General features: G+C 35.0%; 1 protein-coding gene and 1 pseudogene across 2 annotated transcripts; both read left to right on the forward strand.

Moving 5' to 3' along the window:
- Positions 1-4,627: 4,627 nt before the first annotated feature.
- Positions 4,628-12,597, forward strand: LOC104857995. 2 transcript variants are annotated; one of them, XM_010618076.2, is made up of 2 exons: positions 4,628-4,635; positions 11,658-12,597. In XM_010618076.2, the coding sequence occupies exons 1-2, from the start codon at positions 4,628-4,630 to the stop codon at positions 12,595-12,597; spliced, it is 948 nt and encodes a 315-aa protein (XP_010616378.2). The 2 variants fall into 2 exon arrangements, with proteins under 2 accessions (XP_010616378.2, XP_033619894.1); XM_033764003.1 differs by lacking the exon at positions 4,628-4,635 and adding an exon at positions 8,488-8,498.
- Positions 12,598-16,520: 3,923 nt separating this feature from the next.
- LOC104858023 lies at positions 16,521-18,536 on the forward strand (annotated as a pseudogene).
- The last annotated feature ends 2,987 nt before the right edge of the window (positions 18,537-21,523 follow it).

Here is a 21,523-nt window from a genome sequence, read left to right on the forward strand (position 1 = left end):
TATACACAATCATACTCTGAGTCAACCTGACAGTCTTCTCAGATTTTTATCACTTCTTTATGGTGAAAACATTCAAAATCCTTTTTGTAGCATTAAAAAAAATAAACAGTGCATTGCCAGTATGAATCTGTCTCCTCAAATATTTATCATTTTTGTAGGGTGAACTTGTTCAACATCTTTATTTCTAAATTTTAAAAATTAAATATATATTGTCATATTTAAATAAAATTCAATAGAATGATGTAAGGAAAAGAGACATGAAGAAAGAAATAACAAATACTAGTAAATTATATTTTGTAAGTTCTGAGTACTTGATCAAATCATTTGGTTGGATCATAACTTTTTTAATTTACAAGACTTTTTAAACATTCATTTAAAAAGTTTGAAACATTAATATCTGAGGTTTCTAAGCATGAAGATCTGTGGAATCTGTGAATGACTAGCAATTTATAATACACATCCAACTTCATAGTATACCTGTGAAATTCTTCCAATTGAATTTTCCTGATAGGAGTCATGAAAATAATAATCAGTGAGGCCAAATAATGAGTGTTCTTACTGATATCAGCTATGAATTTGCTGGTGTGTTTTCTTCTTTCAGTTTTCTATATTATCATTGCAAATTTTACCATTCAGTCACGTAATTCCAAAAATAAATAAATGAATAAATAAATAAAAGTTGTTATTTAAACATGACATCAATGTCACAGAAAATAGAAATCATGTTTTATTGTTGGAGAAATAGGGAAAAAAGTCCTTTTTTCATCACCATTGTAAAATAAATATCTGTTTAATTTATGTACATTTTTTCAAAATGATCTCAGTAAACTATGAATCTTATTTTTTCATTAATATAACAACACTATCTTTGTATATTTTGACATAGTCTTTGAATTTTTTATTTATTAACATTTTAATTAGATATTTATTCATATTTCTATTGTACAAATCAGCTTGAATATATTGTCATTTACTCTGTAAGTATGACTTGCCTACCAAAGCACTTGGCAAGCAAGTACCTTTGTGCCTTTCCTGTGATGCAGAATTAAAAAGTACAATTTTTTTCTTTTCCCTTATTTCCTTTCCCCTATCCTTCCCACTTCACAATGATGAATGTAACTGTACCGTATACCTAAAAAGTACCAATGAAAGTGAGAAAAAAAAGTAAAAAGGACAAGAGAGATGGAAATCAGGAAGATTTATTAAGGTCATCACCAGCCCAAGGGACTTGTGTCCCAAGGCTGAGCAACTGAACAAAGAAAAGTTCCAGTTTTTCCACACTTAGTGGAAGGGGCGCAGTCTTTCTAGTGACACAGTGAGTTTACTGGAACTGGACAAGGGCAGGACAGTGTCTTACTGATCCTGTGGCGATAGAGTGTCACAGACTTTGTTTATAGAGCATAGTTGTTTACAGAGCATATAGTTCCAGAGTTTATAGAGAATATAGTTTACAGAGCATATAGGGTTTCTCAAACTTTAATTAATAGGAAACTGACTATCTAATTTATCAGTAAGTAGCAGGGGGAGGCCAGTAATTATGGGAACATGTCAGAGAGCTGCTAGACTGCCTTCAGCTAGGAGGACTGATTTTCTTCTAAATTCTGCTTTACCTGTGTCCGTGTCACTGACTATAACACTGCACTCACACCATTATTGCCATTGCACTTTTTGAAACTTTTAGATCTTTTTCTGTTTAGTAATACTTTCATTCTATTGGAATTATTATGCCAATTTATTCTGTGCCTAATAATTTAGATTCCCTTTAACATCTTGATTTACACTTGTCTTGTTGGCTGTTATTGCTTTGAACTTGCTTGAGCAAAATGCCTACAAAAAGGTGTGGCAACACTTCTGCTTACCAAAGCTGTATAAGAAAGAAGCTGTTTAGCTATTTTTTTAAAAAAAAGTTAGTCTCCAGCTATCCCTCTGCTGGGTATCTTTCCAAAGAATTGAAAGGGTCATACCACAGTGATATATGTGCACCCATGTTTATAGCTGCACAGTTTGTAGTAGTTAAAACTTGCAAATAGCCCAGTTGCCTATCAGCTAGAGACTGGACAAAGAAGATGTGGTTTTTCTATAACATGGAATACTACTTGGCCATAAAGAATGAGAAATTAGAGACAAATATAGATAGCTAAGTGGATGCACATTGAGGCTATAGTCAAGTGAAATAAATAGGATACACATGTGTAAATAGGAAATAGTTTCACTGATGTGAAAAACTAAAAGTTTAAATAAGGTCCAAATGGTATAATTGATAATGTGAAATAGAAAGACAAGGGCTAAAGGAATGGGGAAGTGGGAAGGGTATGGGGAAGGAAAGTGGGAAAGGGAAAAAATGAGAAAAGGAAAAAATGGAAACAGTCTTTGTCTATAGGGAAGGGTGGAAGGGGTGGAGGGAGGGCAGGGAATGGGAAACTAAAAAAGAACCAAGATACATCACATAAAGGAACCCCAATGATGACTGTAACTGTACTGTATACCTAAAAAGTACCAATAAATTTAACAAAAAAAAATAATTTCAACTGCATATCTTAAGCATAGATTTTTTTTTTTTTGAGTCACTGCACTGGAATCGGTGACTTCTCATTCCTACTTTTTCCTATAATGTTGAAGACAACCGTATATCAGATCCAGGGGACCAGGTGTACTCTGGTATTGAACAGATGTTCTCTGGCTTCCCAAAACAATAATCATTCAGTGCCAGAGCTCCAGCCTCCCTGAGAATAAGAGGAAACATTTTAATGTGGTTTTTCTATAAAATGGAATATTACTCAGCCATAAAGAGCGAGAGAATAGATTCATTCATAGGAAAATGGATACATATTGAAGATATACTCCTAAGTGAAATAAATAAGTCTCACATGTGTAAATACCAAATAGTTTCCCTGGTGTGAATATTCTGCAACAATGCATAAGATTCTAATAAGATTACTGACATTTAGAAATGGGAGGAAAGGAGCTAAAGGTGTAGGGAAGGTGTGATACGTAGGGGAAGAACAAAAAGGGAAAAGAAAAAAATGTGAGAGAATGAAAAGATGAAAATAAAGTGTTTGTAGATGGGGAGGGGAGGAGGGGGTGAAGGGAGGGCAGAGGTAAGGGGAAAAAAATGAGAATCAAGACTTGCCATGTAAAGGTACATGATCCCAACAATGAATGTAACTGTACTGTATCCCTAAATGTACCAATAAACTCAATAAAAAAAAAAAAGAAATTATCATACCCTTGACATGTTCCAAAAATGCCCAGTATTATCTGTCAAAATGAGGGTCACAGTGCAACTGTCGATGTTGACCGCCTTCTCACCTGAGATATGCATCTTTATTTCACATGATGGGTTACTAAAATATGTAGCTTTATGTGGTATTGAATATCATATGATCCCTTATTTATTTTATGAGATAACATATTTTATTTATTTTTATTTATTTATTTTTTCCTGTACCAGGAATTGAACTCAGGATCTTGTGCTTACCAGGCAGATACAATGCTGCTGAGCTACATTTCCAGCCCCTACATAGCATACATTAAATCAAAACTCTTTGCAACGTTGATATGTGTTGACTAACTGAAGTACATGCACATAAAATTATCTATTATTTATATTTGTATTGAGAGACAAAGTGGAGGCGGATTCGCTGATGTAGAATACCTTACATGTAGTGGTTTCATGACATTCAGCTCTGTTTTAGGCATAGCTCAAGCTAGAGAAGGCCTTGCTAAGCTTCTATTAAAGTAGAAAAACTTGTTCCTGAACAAGGGATTTCAGGTATTTTAAAAAAAATTTAAATCGCTATTATTCAACTTACACAGTTTTCAAGTATGCTTTCACATCTCTCCTTTCCCCTCGTGTTTAATTGCTGCCAGTTTTACTTGTAACACATTGACAAAATCATTTTGTTCCTTTGTTAAGAATTTCTTTAGTGTTTTTCCAATTTTTAAGGCTTGGTTGAGTTTGACACAACTTTTGGGGACCTGTTTCTAATCAACATCAGCAATTTTATTCCAATTATTTTCTCATGGGCCAACTCAAACTCTGTAATTCCTCCAAGCAATGTAACATGATTTTTCACTTCAGTCCATATGGAACTATTTTTGTTATTGTTGTCTGGGTGTTGTTTCACACATAATTGTGGGTCACACACCCAGAATTGTGGTGTTTCTCACATATGCCCTGCCTTGGGCGACTCCAAGTTCTGGTCTTTTTGCTACTCCTACTCCATGTTTACCAATTCCATTCCAAATCACATTCATCTTTTGGGACACCATCCAAACACAGTTTTCTTGGTAAAGCCCTCCCTGATGATCTCAGCTATGAGTTACTTCTTTCTGAAATCTCCTTTCTTTGGAAGAACTGATAGCATTCTTAACAACTAACCCAGCTAAGAATACTTGTGGGGAAATACGTTTCTAATTCAAATGGCTGTTGCATCAACCTCAAACCCTATGAAGATGTACAACTTTTTATAAAATAATAAACTGGAATAGACTTCCTAGAATGACTAGCTGATGCTAAGAAGGCCCCTCTCAAAACCTCTGCTAAGTAATTATATTTATGATGCCATGAAAACTAAAGATGTTATTGGTCTTAACAGCTGTGAAACCAGTGGTCGCCTCCTCTGGCATGCAGCTGTAGCCAATAGGTTAAACTGGATTCTTCGGTTTAGACAACAGTAATCCTCTACAATTTTTCACAAAGTTCTACTTACTATTGTATATCTAGATAAAGGAGAGTCAACGAAGATACAGGTATGTTCGATTTTTAGAGACTATTTTAGAATTAGTCTGAGGTAGGTATTAAGTTGCAAGCCACGGTCGTAGAAATATGATCTCTTATTTTGATTCTTAGAAATCCCAGGAACTAGAGAATGAGGCTATGACTAGGCTAGTGAGTCAGTATCTCTCCGCAAAAATGGCTCTTGCAGACAGGGCCTGCCCACCATAGACTGTGCCATCAAGCTGTGTTCTATTGGCCCCTAGTGAATATGGACAAGTCTCCAGTCCTATTTTTTTTTCTCATTGAGTTTATTGGTACATTTTAGGTATACAGTGCAGTTACATTCATCATTGGGATCTTGTACCTTTACATGACAGGTTTTGGTTCTCATTTTTTCCCCTTATCCCGGCCCTCCCTTCACTCCCTCCTCCTTTCCCTATTTACAAATACATTAGTTCCATTTTTTCATTTTCTCATGTTTTTTTTCCTCTTCCCTTATTATCTTTGCTCACCCTTCCCATTTCCCCTACACCTTTAGCTCTTTTCTTCCTACCTCACATTGTCAATTACATCATTATGATCTTATGTTTTTCACACAAGAGAAACTATTCAGTATTTATACATGTGTGACTTATTTATTTCACTTAGGAGTATATCCTCAATATGTATCCATTTTCCTATGACTAACTCTAATTTCTCAATCTTAATGGCTGAGTAGTATTTCATGTTATAGAAAAACCACATCTTCTTTATCCAGTCTCCAACTGGGCAAATGGGCTGTTTCCAAGTTTTAGCTATTACAAACTGTGCCGCTATAAACATAGGTGTGCATATATCGCTGTGCTCTGATTCTTTCAATTCTTTTGGAAAGAAACCCAGCAGAGGGATGACTGGGTCAAATGGAACCTCTAATCCTAGTTCTTTGAGGTATCTCCATATTGATTTCCATAGTGGTTGCACCAGTCTACACTCCCATCAACAATGGAGAAGGGTTCCTTTCTTCCCACATCCCCACCAACCTCAGACAAAGGGCTACTATCTAGAATATATAAGGAACTCAAAAAACTCAGTCCCCCTAAATATAAGGACCCTATTCAAAAATGGGCATCTGAAATGAACAGACATTTCTCATACAAAAAAGTAAAAGCATCAAGTAAATATATGAAAAAATGTTCCACATCACTGGTCATTCAAGAGATGAAGATGAAAACAATGCTGAGATTCCACCTTGCCCCACAAAGTCTCCAATCTTAGCAAAGAAAATGGACTGTCTTCCCTAGCTTGAGGGGTCAACAAGATGGGATGGGTGTGTTTTGTGCGACTTAGAAAGGGGAGGAAATTTGTTTTACAATTTTTTTTACTGACTTGGAAGGGAAGATAATCTGTTCATAAATATTTTTCCACAAACACTGGGGGTGGAAGCACACTTGTGTAATCCCAGCACTCTGGGAGGCTGAGGCAGGAGGACTGAAAAATTTGAGCCCAGTCTGGGCTACTTAGTGAGACCCTGTCACAAAATAAACAAACAAACAAATAAATAAATGTTATTATTGTTTTTATCATTATTACTTTAAAATGATAAAAGGTGCTGTGACCAAAGCCCTATATGAAAGCTCTGGATTCAACTCATTTCCCCTATGAGTCTGTGTTTCCAACTTCTACTAGGGTTATATTTCTCAGTTGCTGAAGGAATCTGTAACTGAAGAAACAATTTCTATACACATTATCAAATAAGGGAGAATAATTTAGTAAATTTCAAAATATGAAAAATACAAGTGACCTATTTTGGAATTCCTCTTTCATTTTTTGTTTGTTTTGTCCTTATGTTAATTTCACACTGCTTTGATCACGGTGGCTTTAGGGAGATTTTTTCCTTTTAAAAGTATTTTATTTTCAAAACCATATATTTCTCAATTATATATATTTGTGGCACCATTTATAGTCTTCTAATATACTCAGTGAACCAATTATTACAGCCAAACTAATATATCTAACTCCTATTTTTGGATATATAATCAAAACCCATCATCTTGGCATAGTTCCTGTATAGAATATGGCATTATTATTTATAGTTATCATGTACCATAGACTTATTTATCCTAAATAATTGCCCCTTTGACCTACGTTACCCCATTTCTTCATTCTTGATATCTACCTTTATTACTGTTTCTACGTATTCAATTATTCAATTTTGACATCTAAGTGGAGCATGCTATGTTTTTATTTTTGTGTCTGGCTCTTTTTTCTTTTTTCTCCCCTCACCTTTGTTAAGGTTTGATTGACAAACAAAAGCACATTTTTTTGAGTATTCAAAATTAAAGCAATCTCACAAAGTTTGTACACAGCTCTCTGGATTTGTTCTCATGCTGCACATGCATGGATCTGAGGTGGACTGAACAAGCACATCAAGGTTTAGGTAGCTAAACTATGAAGTCAGCTGCTCAGGTCTCCAAAGTACTCCATACCCAGGACAGATCCAAATGGCAATGCAGATCCTTCTAAAGCAGAAATGACATTAGGACTATAACCACGGGAGGAAGGTCTACACTTAGGATAGCATATATGACACAAAACTAATTTTTGCAAGTCACAAATTATTAAAATTTATCCAAGAAGATAATCTGAATAAACCTTTACCTATTTAAGAAATTGAAATTACAGCACAAAAATCTTTCCACAGATCATAACTCCAAACCCAGTTGCAGAGAAAAAAACTCTAACATTCATTGAACTCTATATTTTTTATCTATGAAACAGGATTTAAAATTTATACCACATTCTCACAGAAATTCACTGAAATGAGATAGTCCATGATAAAGTGTTTGTATAAATACCAGCTCTACATAAGTGAGAGGAAATTAGGGGCTGAGCAACTTGCCAATTTGCACAGCCTTTTGGTGCAAGTAAAACCAAAAGCCTGCAGTAGAGTCTCACATTGCTTTATAATGAAATAATGTCTGAGAAGCATTGTTACTCCATCTGTTCATTGTGAAAACATCATACAGGGCACTCACATTAACTAAGGTGATTACAACATCTGCTGAAGATATAATCTTATGGGACCATTCTTGTATACACAGCCCATCATTGACCTAAATGTTAATGTGCAGGGCCTAGCTGGTGTACTATTTATGACATAACAGAACTATTTTTCTTCTTTCCTTGAAAGAAGAGATTATTTCTACATACAATTCCTCAGTATACAGAAGGTGGTAGAGGTCACACTGTTCCCTAAAGTTCATATGAAAGACAAACTCATGCCTACTTCAGCTGAGTCAACCCTGAGTTAAAACAAGGAATAACAAACAGAAGGAACCTCCCTTTCCAGACATAAGAAGGAAGCAAGTACTTCAACAGCAAGAGAGAGCAAATCTGACACCACTGTGAATGGATGTGTCAATGCTTGTTGTGCACAAGTGGAATTGATTTTAGTTCAATAACAGAAAAGGAGTTAAAGACAACATATATGTGTAATGATAGATAACTAGTAATAATTTAGACAATTTAGATTCAATGCAAGTAAGCTTCTTCTGATTTGAATGCATCACCTTGAAAATAAGTCTTGATAAGACATGTACTCTGAGACAATTAAAGTCTTCAGTGTTTACGATGAATCAAGACCCAGTAATTTTTCCTTAATGATAAAGTCAACATTTTCTAAGAATGTGAGAATGACAACACAGGTTTCTAATTATCTCATAATTCCTGGCCTCCTGAGGGCTCAAGCAGAGCACTGAGGTTTCCTTTTGGCACTACAGGCCATGCAGATGAGTCCTGGGTCTCAGAATCTGAGACTAAAGAAATGACAGAGCAGAGCCTGGATTTGACACACTATGGAGGGTGGATAGTGGGTGGAAAGTTCCACATTTAATAACATGAAAAAAGGCCTTCAAATCACAGACATCAGGATCCCTGAGTTAGCCCACTGTGTCTAGGCAGAGTTGAAAATCATCAACTATAACTTGTACAAGCTTTCCATCATTCTAGTGCTGGCCACTGGATGTCTTGCTGTGTAATTATTGTGCCCTTTTGATACATTCGCACCATTTTAACATTCACACATTTATGCTTAAGTGTTTTTGTATTGTGCTAAACATCAGTTCCTATTGATGTTTCCTACGTGCATTCATTCGGTATTACATGGCTCACTTTAAGATCTCCCATTCCTGACCTGAAATTTGCCATTTCAAGAAACTTGGTTGCTATTATCCATTTCCCATTTATTGGTTTGTGTTCATTCATAATAGTTAGGTGCAGTGGTTTCAGAATTGTCAACCTATACCTTTATGGGAAATAAGTCGAACAACTTTATCAAATGAGTACAGTGATTGCAGTTCATTTTTTGTCTTTAATACTCTAATTTCTACTCATTTACAAATTTTCTTAGGTCAACACCTTTCACCCTCAGTGAAATTATGCCGTAAAGTGTCCTGAAAACTATAAAGAGCAATTCCACTAATAATTACAGATAATTAACCAATTCTCCAAAGCTTACATAAAGATTGATTTAAATATTTCAGAAATAATTTTCATATAAGAAGAAGTTGTCCCAAAGGCCCGCTAGAATCATATCTGCTAGTTTTTAATTTCTAGCCCTTATCCTAATGATTGCTACTACTTCAAAGCAGACAAAAATTATACATGAGAGAGTTAATGAGCGTGTTACATGAAGGATGAGAAAAGAAAATTGTAATTACTTTTATATTCTATCAGCTTATCCCCAGTGAAACGAAACCTTAAGGGAGGATGCGTTTGCATATTTTTATGGCCACCACTCTTTTATTTAAAACTTTGGGTAAAAATGACATCATCTTGTCACCAAATGCCTTATAAGGAAACCACGAGAGGCACTGTGGCCTTTAATTAACCATATGTGTGTCAGCTACTAAGACTATGAGATCTGCCTTTGATCTCCTATGGAAAAGAGGGCTCAGGAATCTCTATTTGAATTCATACCATCAATATAATCAAAAGCTCTCTCCCTAAGAGAGTTATAGTATAGCTTGTGTATGACCTGACTGAAGATTTTAAGCAAAGAAAGAGTGAGTATCTGAATTGCATTTTTCTAGTCTTTCAATCTCAGAATATTGAAGGATTTTCATGAAGTCAACCCTCTTCACAAAATCTGCAGGATTTCCTAAAGCTATTAGAAAAGAATTAGTTATATTTTGCTATAACATATCTGAAGACATATTTTTCTTAATAATTTAATACATGTAATTTCCAGGAATATATTCGAGGGGATTGTGATGATAAGTCAAATTGCACCTTTTGGATTGTAGTTTGGCCCTTGTATGTAGCATACAACCAATTTCATCTTAATTTGTATTACTAGTCATGTTGAAAGCAGGTTGAAATTATTTTGCTCTAAATCTTGATCTTCCAAAGTAATTATGATTTATAACTCACCAGATGAAAAATAACCCACTCTCCTCCCAGTATCAGAATTAAGCACAATTTACCAGATGTGGTGTATTTTCTGGATCTACAACTTCCCTTATTTTGGACGCTCTTTTAATGAATACTTTGAAATTTTGCTATATTTTGGAGTCTTTCTCTGGATCCCTGTTTTCTGACCATGAAGAACTGTGAAGGCAGTGCTTCTTAATTTGAATATTGTGCAGTCTTGCCTTATTCCTACTTATTCTCCCAGACCCAAGTTTCTCTAAGCTAGAACCATAGCAGCTGTCTTCCTGTGTACCGTTCTTGACGGTTGTGTTTGTTACATTATCCAGTCTGCCTCTCTGTCCCCTTCTAGCCTGCAACCTTCTTGAAAAGCAGGGACTCTGTATTATTTCTCTCTATATTCTGAACACCCACAACAATCTACTTGCTTACCAGTGTTAACGTTATTTTAATATCGTCCACATGCACAAAAATTACTTACTTAGGATAACTATCATTGTGTATACCTTCACTATTATTTTCTGAAAATTTCCACTGTTTTGGGGTCACAATCCATGTTCTTGATGGTATGTATTTTTTAAAGACAAAACTAAATATACACTACTATATAAAAATAACTCAGAATTTCTTGCTTCATGATTGGTCTTTAGATGTGTCCTGAGTTTTACATTCACCTACAACATATAGCTATACATAGAACAAATGCTTCACTAAAATCAGGGTAACAAAGGACTATTTCATTCTTTCATTCCATGAATCTACAAAAATTCTGAGCATAATACAGCAATCTAACAATGGCTGTCAATCTTCACTTCTTCCTCTTACCACTATTTTTCTTCCCAAATGGTAATCTGAAGATTTGAACTAACATAAATAGATGTGGAGGACAGTGTACTAAATGAAATAAGCCAGTCACAGAAGGGCAAATTCTACAGTACTGTACTTATATACATGAGGTATCTATAGCAGTTATGTGAGAGGCAATTTGTTTATACTTCATTTTTCTTGAAGATGATTTCTTGCCCGATTTCTACCATTAGGAAGTCAAGTTTAATGTTGAGTGAAAGGTAGGGAGTCAACATCTTGTCATGTTAATTAACCTAAGAAAAAATCTTTCATCCTGTCACCATTAAGTATTGTAGCACTTTTTCTTTATTTTGAATGCTGTCACTATTTTAAAAATAAATTGTTTTTCTCTGAAGAGTAGAGAGGATTACAATTAAGGCAAAGAAGGTTCCAGGGGCATTCAATCAAAAATATCCTAGCAGTTCCTTGGATGTTCATGAACTGGGTACAACTAATAACCATGCAAATAGTGTGAAGCACCAGTACACTAAATTCTATCTGATGTTTATTGACATCCCCATATATCTGTGATCCCAAGTTCTTTAACAGCTAACACAGGAGAGAAGCTGGCAGAGAACTGGAAATATCTGGCTGAAAAGTCTAGAATTTCACACTTCATTGTTTCACAGTCTAATAAATACCTTCATCAAACATTTGTTGTTTGTCCTAAATACAATTCCTAAAGGAAAATGGGAGAAGGAAATCATTCCACAGTGACTTACTTCATCCTTGCTGGGTTAATGGAGAAACCAGAGCTCCAGCTTCCCCTCTTCCTCCTCTTCCTGGGAATCTATGTGTTCACAGTGGTGGGGAACCTGGGCATGATCACCCTGATCAGGCTCAGCTCTCACCTGCACACCCCCATGTACTATCTCCTCAGCAGTCTGTCCTTCATTGACCTCTGTCATTCCACTGTTGTTACCCCTAAAATGCTGGTGAACTTTGTGACAGAGAAGAACATCATATCCTACCCTGGATGCATGGCTCAGTTCTACTTATTCAGTGCATTTGCTATTGCAGAGTGTCACATGCTGGCTGCAATGGCTTATGACCGCTATGTTGCCATCTGTAATCCCTTGCTTTACAATGTTACCATGTCGTCTGAAGTCTGTTGCTGGATGGTCACTGGAGTGCACAGCATGGGCTTGGTTGGTGCCACAGCTCACACAGTCTGCATGCTAAGGGTGCTTTTCTGTAATGTTTATGTAATAAATCATTACTTTTGTGATTTATTCCCACTACTGGAGCTCTCCTGCTCCAGTACTTTTGTGAATGAAATGGTAGGTCTGAGCTTCAGTGCTTTTAATGTCCTGATTCCCACTCTGACCGTTTTTAGCTCCTATGTCTTCATCATCGCCAGCATCCTCCGCATCCGCTCCACTGAGGGCGGGTCCAAAGCCTTCAGCACTTGCAGCTCCCACATCTGTGCTGTTGCCATCTTTTTTGGTTCTATAGCATTCATGTACCTGCAGCCCTCATCAGTCAGCTCCATGGACCAAGGGAAAGTGTCCTCCGTGTTTTATACTACTATTGTGCCTATGCTGAATCCCCTGATCTATAGTCTGAGAAATAAGGATGTCAAAATTGCCCTAAAGAAGATCCTTGAAAAAAGATTTATTTTATGAAATAGAATATTTTGCTTTAGCAAAAACATAATTTCTGTAATTTTGTAAGGGAACAGTCTAAGGTTATCAGTTGATGTCCATAAGTCACGAGATTATTGCTATTGTGTACTTATTTATTTTCAGTACCCAGGATCCAACTCAGGACCTTGTGACGGCAAGGTAGGTGCAATGCCATTGAGCTAAATCCCACTCCCTATGTAATTATTTTGAAGAAAGGAGTCAAGGATATGGCTGGAGTCACATGATTAGATGTATTTGACATATCTCCTCTAAACATTTAAAAAATTCTCCATATGGTTGTATACACTTTTTATGTTGGTGACACAAATTTTTTTTAGTCCAGGTTCATTTATCTTCATTCTTGGAATAAATAAATCTTCATTCTTGGTAGCATGTATTCATATTCTCCACATTTTATACACCTATATTATTAAAACAAATTAATTGGAAAATATTTGTGAAATCATGGTCTCTAAAATGAATAGATCTAACTATTTGGAATACATAAAATATGACTTGATATTAATCTTACTAAGCGTACAGAACTATATTAAAGAATACAGAGGCATATAATGGGTGTTAAGATAGTCCCTACCCACAGAGTTAATAATGGAGTGGATGATTATTACAATTGTAAGTATATGGATATATTAGGCATATTTTGACATATATTGTGTAACAATGTTTCCTCCACACTTTTGAGAGTATGCTACCACCTCTATTTCCTGATAATTCTGTAAATATTTTCCTTTATTCCACAGATATCATGCTTTATCCCATCTACATTACAGTATTTCAGATTTAGAAGTGGCATTTTTATATTGAATTTATTTATTTCATGGTAAAGCTACAACTGGCAAGTAGTTTTATGACCAATGAAAAGCATCATTCTTATCCCAAATTCACTATACATTTTAGAAAAGAAATTGATATCTTTTTTGGGGAGCAAAGGAGACTTCCAACCCATAAATGCATTTTACTTTCTCTTGCCCAAATGAGCTTCCATTAGTTCTCGTGACAACACCTTCTTCTAAGAGGGCATTGTTTCCGTCAGTGAGTCTCAGTATCTCTGGATGGCATCTGCTGGTTGCACAGCTCCTATACTTGTCTTCTCTTTCTGTAGAGCAGAATCAAAGATTTTCCTTTCCACTCCACTAGGATAGCTTCTCAGACTCTTGGACACCATACATTTCCGCTTTACTTTAGAGCCACTTCTAGATGATAAACTGTGTTTGTCTTCCTTCTAATGCCTCTATACATCAAAGAATTCATGGAGAATTGAATTAAGGACATACAAATGGGTATCGCCCATTCTCTGTCTTTCTCTACGATATTGTGTGACAACCTAATGTACAACACAGGTCTTCTTTTGATAAAGAAGATATAGTTTTTTTTTTTCATTTTTAAGCAGTGCTGTTTATTTTTCAAAGTGTCATTGTTGAGTCCTATGTAATAGAAGCACAGATATCTCTTAAGCTTCTACTTCAAGACAAAGGTAAGAGTCTGCTTTGCAATATTGTTTAAACCTGGTTATTCAAACATATTTAAGCAAATAAAAGTAACTTATTTACATCTCAGTTGTACCTTTGCCATCACATTACCTACACTGTTTTACTTTTAAGGATGTGTAAATGTATAAAGAATGAGAAACTAGAGTCATTTATAGCTAAATGGATGCACCTTGAGGCCATACGCTTAAGTGAAATAAATAGGACACATCTGTGTAAATACTGAATAGCTTCTGTGCTGTGAGAAACTGCAAGAGCAAATGAGGACCAAAATGTATAATAGATGATGTAAAATAGGAAAAAAATAGTCCAAAAGGAGAGGTGACTAGGGAGAAGGTGGGGTAAAGGAAAGAAGTAAAGGAAAATAATATGAGAAGAGAAGGAAACAACAAAAGCAAAGTTTTTGTAAATAAGGAATGATGGAGGGGTGGAAAGGAAGGAAGGGGAATGGGAAAAAAGAAGAACATAGATATATAATGTACAAGTACAAATTCCAAATAATAAATGTGATCATAAGTATACCTAAAATTTACGAATAAACTTAATAAAAAAAGAAAAAAATCTACATAAAGTAGAGGTGACTATAAGAAAATTAAACAACAAGATATCTATACCAATGGATGTGAAAATCTCAACATAGCAATAGTAGGTAATTGAAAAATGAGGTGATATCACCCAAAGCTAATTCCATGGCAACAGAATCCAAAGATACAAAAATGGAGTACTGGATAAAAAATTCAAAACAATAATTTTTAAAACCTCAATGAAGTCTAAGAGAATAAAAATAAGCACTGAATAAATTAAATTATAAAATGCAGAATGTGAATGGGAAATTTGATAAACTTTCTGAAAAGAAGCCAAACATAGATTTTGAAAATGTAAAGTTTGATAAAAATCTCAACTGCAAGTCCCAACAACAGGGGCCAGGCATGGTGGCACATGCCTGTAATCCCAGCACTCTGGAGGCTGAGGCAGGAGGATCGCTGTGAGCTAGAGATCAGCCTGGGCCACTTAGTGAATTCCCTTCAGTCTTAACTATACAGTGAGACCCTGTCTCAAAAAAAAAAAAAAAGTCCCAACAACAGACTACATCAAGCACAATAAAGAATATTGCGGCATGAGGATAACTCTAGCAAAATATTACACTCAAACAGCAATAATGAAAACAATAAGAAAGACTGAAGTGAATGTACAGATTTCTGGGACACCATTAAAAGATCAGTGATCCATCCAATTAACACACTGGAGGGAAAAGAGTTACATGCTAAGAGCATAGAAAATACACTCAGTGAAATAATAGTAGAATTTCCTAAATCTTGGGAAATACATGAACATCCATGTACAAGAGGCATTTGGAATTCAACATTGACATGACTAGAAAAGGGCCTCTCCAGAACATACTACACTTCAATTTCCAAAAGTACAGAACAAAGAAAAAAATTTAAAGCTGCAAAAGTGTTGCACTAATTAACATGTAAACGCAAACCAATTAGACTAACAGAAGATTTCTCATCAGAAGCACACATGGCTAGAATGACATAGTCCTGAAGGAAAATATTTACTCATAAAGAATATTATACCCAGAAAGCCTATTCTTCATAATTAAAGGAGAAATGAAGACATCTGAAAATAAGCATAAACTAAGGGAATCCATGACCACTAAATGAGCTTAATAGAATATGCTTAAGGAAGTTCTACTCCCAGAAAGAGAAAGAAGAACAAACAAAGAAACAAACAAACTAGAAATAATTCAAGCATGCGAAGAAGAGATCCCATTGGAAGAAGAGACATGTAAATGATACATAGGGAAAAAAATTAAACATCATCAATATCATAAATCATTTAACTTCTTAAGTAGAGAAGAAAAAAATTTAACACAAAATAAAATCAACCAAAGACAATCAATAAAATTATTCCAATAGTAACTTCCAATAACACCTTTCAATAATAACTCTGAACATGAGTGGTCTTAATTATACAGTTAAAAAACACAGATTGCTGTGTGAATTAAAAAACAAGACCCAGCAATATCCTGCTTACAAGAAACTTACCTCAACTTCAAAGAAGTAAACAACATGAAACTGAAAAGATAGCAAATGATATTTCAAGCAAATGAAATCTAAAATAAACAAGAGTAGCTAAATTCTTATCTAACAAAATTAACTTTAACACAAAATTAGTAGAGACAAAGAAAGACACTATATATTGATCAAAGGCACAATACATCAAGAACTTATAAAAATTACATGTATATGTACACCAAATATTATAGCATTGAATGGTACAATACAGACACTAGTAGATAGTAAAAGGTGAGTTAGAACCCAATAGTATAATAACTCACATTCACCAATAGACAGAAATCCAGACAAAATCAACAAAGAAAAATCACCCTTAAATTATACTGAGGTAAAAATGGACTTAACAGATATCTATGAAATTTGTAGTAGGTTTTCAAATAAGGAAATGCGACATTTCAAACTATATTTACATAATTTCAAGCTTGCATTTTTATAGTGGTCTTAGGATCAACCTGTCAATATCTTCAAAAAACACAGATTTTGATAAGGACTGCAATGAATTTATAGGTCAATTTGAAAAGTGCTGACTTTTTCACAATGCAGTCTTTTGATTCATCAGCAAGCAGTTTGTTTTCATGTTTGTAGGACTTTAGTACCATTCAACAATACTTTCTCTTTTTAAATGTGATCTCATTCATATATTCAATTTATTCTTCAGCATTTCATCTTTGCAAACTATTGCTAAATTATTTTTATTATTCATTGTGTGTAGAAGTAAAATTGATTTTTATATGTAGACTTTCAATTCTATCACTTTGCCAAACTTTAGTTCTAATAGCCATTTTTTGTAAATTCCTTCAGATTTTCTCTATGTAAGAATATGCCATTTACCATTAGAATCAAAAAATTAATAATTCTCAATGTCTAATCTGGGTGCGTTTTAATTTCATTTTGTTGCCTGACTGCACTAACCAGATGCTCTAGCTGACAGTTCAGTAAAAATCTGGGTGTGGATGATTTGTGTTTAGTTTTGTAGAGGCAAATGTTTAGTGCTGCACAACCAAGTGTGATATTGACTGTGGATTCTTTTGGATGTTGCTTTTATTTTAAAACACAAAAAAGTATTTTCTCTGCAGAGAAGTTGAGAAGTGCGACAGTTAATTGTGATGTCAACTTGACCTGAGTTAGAACCATCTAGCAGATTAAATGTAGGGTGTGTCTGGCTCTTTCATATGTAGGCCCGAATAATTGAGGTAGGAAGACCCACCAGGGATGTAGGTGGAACCAAGCACTAGGTTTGCAGTCTGGATGGAATAAAAGAGACGGAAGAGAGTTTCCCTGTATTGCAGGGAGTTCTGGTCTTTGCCATTAACTTTGGATCCAGTTTCTTGAGCCTCCTAGTGCAGACTCATCGGTCTTCCTATACAGACTCACACATCTGACTACAGTAAACATGTAGGAGTCAACTTTGAACTGCTTTGATCTTATGTCTTTCCAATGTCCAGATCATCATTTTCAAATCTTCTGCTTTTTATTTTGTAATCCTAGCTTTGTAAAAATACCTTTGTATAATTACATATATGTATATTTATGTGAATCTTTTCCTTTAAGGGAACTCTAATATGAAAAGATCATAAATACTAATGTGTGATTCATCAAACACTCCAATAAACTGTCAGAATAGTCTTTAAAGTGTTCATAGAATGAGTATTACTAATAATAATGAACTTTGTAATGGAGAAGATCATCTGCCCCTGTCCTGACTGTATGGCTCAGTTCTACTTCTCTGCTTTTGCAATTGCAGAGTGTCACATGCTGGCTTTAATGACATATGACCACTACAGATGGTATATGACCATCTGTAATACCTTGCTTTACCACCATGTCTTCTGAAGTCTGTTGCTGGATGGTCTCTGGGGTGTACAGCATGGGCTTGGTTGGTGCCACAGCTCACAGTGTGCATGCTGAGTGTGGATTTTTGCAAGGTTGATTTAATAAACCATTCCTTCTGTGACATTTTCCCAATACTGGAACTCTCCTGCTCTAGTATATTTATCAATGTGGTACTGGTTTTGTGCTTTAGAGCATGTAATATTTTTTTCCCAACTCTAAATATACTTAGCTTCTACATCTTTATTATAGCTATCGTCTTCTGCATTTCCTCCACTGAGGGCAGATAGAAGGCCTTCAGCTTTGGCAGATCCCAAATCTCAGCTATTGTTGTATTATTTGGTTGTCTACCATTCATGTACCTATATCCCTCATCAGTAAGCTCCAAGGACCATGGAATGTGTTCTCTTTGTTGTATACTACTGTTGTGCATATGCTGAACCCTGTGATCTACAGCATGAAGAATAAGGATGTGAAAATTGCCCCAAAGAATTTCTTTGAAAAAAGAAGGTTCACATGAAAAAGTTTTATCTTTAGTAAAAATTTACCATTTCTATCATTTTAATAAGGATGCGATCCAGACTGCCCTAAGTCATGAGATCATTGTGGGTACTTATATGAAGACACATAGAGGACAGCACCTCTCCTGGGTGACCAAGAATCCATCTCCCTAGTGTTATCTGCTCATTTCTACACAGTTTTGTAAACTCCTTAAATGCCTCTACATGGTTGATTGTGATTTATCAGTATTAAACATGATACTTTTAATTTGAAACTTATCTATCATAATTCAGGAAAGAAAAATAATGTTAATTTTGTCCACATCTTGCCTATAATATGTGACATGAACCCTTCTAAGTACAGTCCCTTTTCTCTCTCCCCATATAGCCAAAACGGGTACAGAGAAGATCCTGTGTCCTTCTTTGCTAATGAGAAGAAACATTGATTTTCTGTGTCCTCACCTATTCTTATCTTCACATCCACTTTATTATTCTGCAAAAGTATTCATGTCTATGTGTGTCTGTCCATTTGTATAATTCTGTTTTGCAAATATATGTACGTTCTAATATATAACTCATTTGTATATGTGGGTATTGAAGCTATATTGCTTGGAATCTATTTACAAAGTTTATGTTCATATAATTTTAGCATTTTAATCAGAATTTCACAAGAGTAGACTTCAGGAAGAAATATTATTTATCTTTTTTCTTCTGTATTAGTCACTATTAGGTTTGTCAGTACACACACACACATACACACACACATTTCCTTATACCAGAAGATGATTTGGAAGTGATTCTTGACCCATCATAGATATGTTTCTTTTACATTATTGCTGTAAGTGTTTACATGTTTGTTATCAGAAGTGGCTCTAGATCATCCTCCATGTCACTCACTTTGCCTTTAGTCAGAAGCTTATGGGAGGAAAAGGGAATGTCTGCTAAGCTGAAGAACATTGTCTCACACTGATAGACCTTACCTCACCTCCATACCCTTGGTAAGAACCTAGCCACATGGACAAACAAGAGGCAAGAGGGGTTGAGAAATTCTGTGTTGATACAGAATGCACTGTCTAACTAAGACCCACTACATTTTTTTTTCATTGAGGATTAAAAAGAGAATGAACACTGGGAGTAACTAAGAGTTTCTTGTGCATTTTTACATTGTTTACATATTTAAATATTTTCCAGTTTTAAATTGAAATTACTAATTTAAATATTTTCCAATATTAAATGGATGACTATATTTCTAGAGTTTAACACTTGAATTAAGCATTGCATCTAGGAAGTTTAATTGTGTTCAATGTGTTTAAAATAAAATGTATAACACAAAAAAGTGTGTAATATTAACTTTTCAGATGTCCCAGGCAGGTGAATGTCACCTTGCTATTATCCTGGTTCTTCCTTATCCTTAAATGACTTTTGACCCATATCCTCCATCCCATCTTTATAATTTTAAGTGGATTTCAATGACAAAAAGGAATGTTCATTATTCCACATATATCGCCATTCTGGGTTCTTGTAAGATACACGGCTTCATTACACATATTGCAATAATGATAGACATTGGTTGCTTTTTTGCTTTTCTATTTTTCCTTTTCCAAGAAATACAGGTGGTACTGTTGGAAAAAGACCAAAAGGCCGAGAAGCAATAATACTGGTGGAGTAAGGCTCTCCTTGAAGGTCGTTATAACTGCTCACACTCACATTCTTACTGCTGTCACCCGACATATACACTCCACCTTTCAACCAACTTTTTCAGGGAACTTTAGTTTCATCAGAGATCTGGATTAGTTAGTCAAAGAATACCTTTGGTCTGTCACCTACTCACACCTTCATTTTTCATTGCAGAGGAATAAAAAACATAGAAAACACTGGACTCTTGGAAGAAGGAGGGCTTTATCATGGATCATTGACTCTAGTCTCTTTCCAGAGTTAATGGAAATGCACATTGCTATTTTTCTGTCTCTCATCCTCCTTATAAAGACCACACTCCCTTAAGGTAACAGGTTCTCTTCTTATCTCTCTGACACTACAGGCTAAAATTACAACAAATATGTTTTTGCTTACTTATTTTAACTCAAGACTGTGAAAACTTTATTTAATTAGTTTGAATGTGTTAACTTATGTCTAAGCTCCTTAAAATATATTTTTGTTGAGATTTAGTACATGCCAGGCACTATATCCCACACTTTATTACGTTTACAACTTGGTATGGAAGAAAAGTGAGTGAATTATTCTTAATAACAAATACAGTATTAAGTATGTGTTAGATATGAACATAATGAACATGTTCATAGGGAGATAGAAAATGAAACTGAGTTTTTTCTTTGAAAATAAAGTCAAATTGGCAATCCTTTCAGAAACTAACCAAGAGAAAATGGAGAACACTTAAATAAAATTAGAGGTGATAAAAGACATTAAAATACAATTTAAATTCAAATATTCATTAGGGAATGTTTTGAAAAGCCATATGCAAATGAAATGGAAAATCTAGAAAAAAATGGACATAAGGGGCAGGGGATTTAGCTCAGCGGTTTGGTGGCCTGCCTTGCAAGTGCAGGGACCTGAGTTCAATCCCCGGTACACCCCGCCACCAAAAAAAAAAGAAAAGAAAAAAATGGACATATAGGACATACTGAAATTAAATGGGGAATATATCATAAACTAAATAGATCAATAATAATGAGTTTAAAGCAATAATGAAATATTTTCAACAAAGCACAGCATACAACTGAGTGGACGCATAAGTGAAAGTTACAAACTTTTAAAGATGAATTAGCACCAATGCTCCTCAAATTAGTGCATAAAATAGAAGCAGAAAGAACCCTTCCAAACCCATTCTGAAAAGCCAGAATTACCATGATATGGTAAATCTGATATATGATATGATGAAGCAATGTACACATACAGATACAAGCACACACACACACACACACACACACACACACACAAATCGGACCGACTAATACAACAGCTGAGAATAAATGCTAAGTTCATGTGAATA

This window comes from Fukomys damarensis, unplaced genomic scaffold, assembly GCF_012274545.1.
Source record: "Fukomys damarensis isolate Sample0158 unplaced genomic scaffold, DMR_v1.0_HiC HiC_scaffold_16, whole genome shotgun sequence".
In the NCBI taxonomy this organism is placed as follows: domain Eukaryota; kingdom Metazoa; phylum Chordata; class Mammalia; order Rodentia; family Bathyergidae; genus Fukomys; species Fukomys damarensis.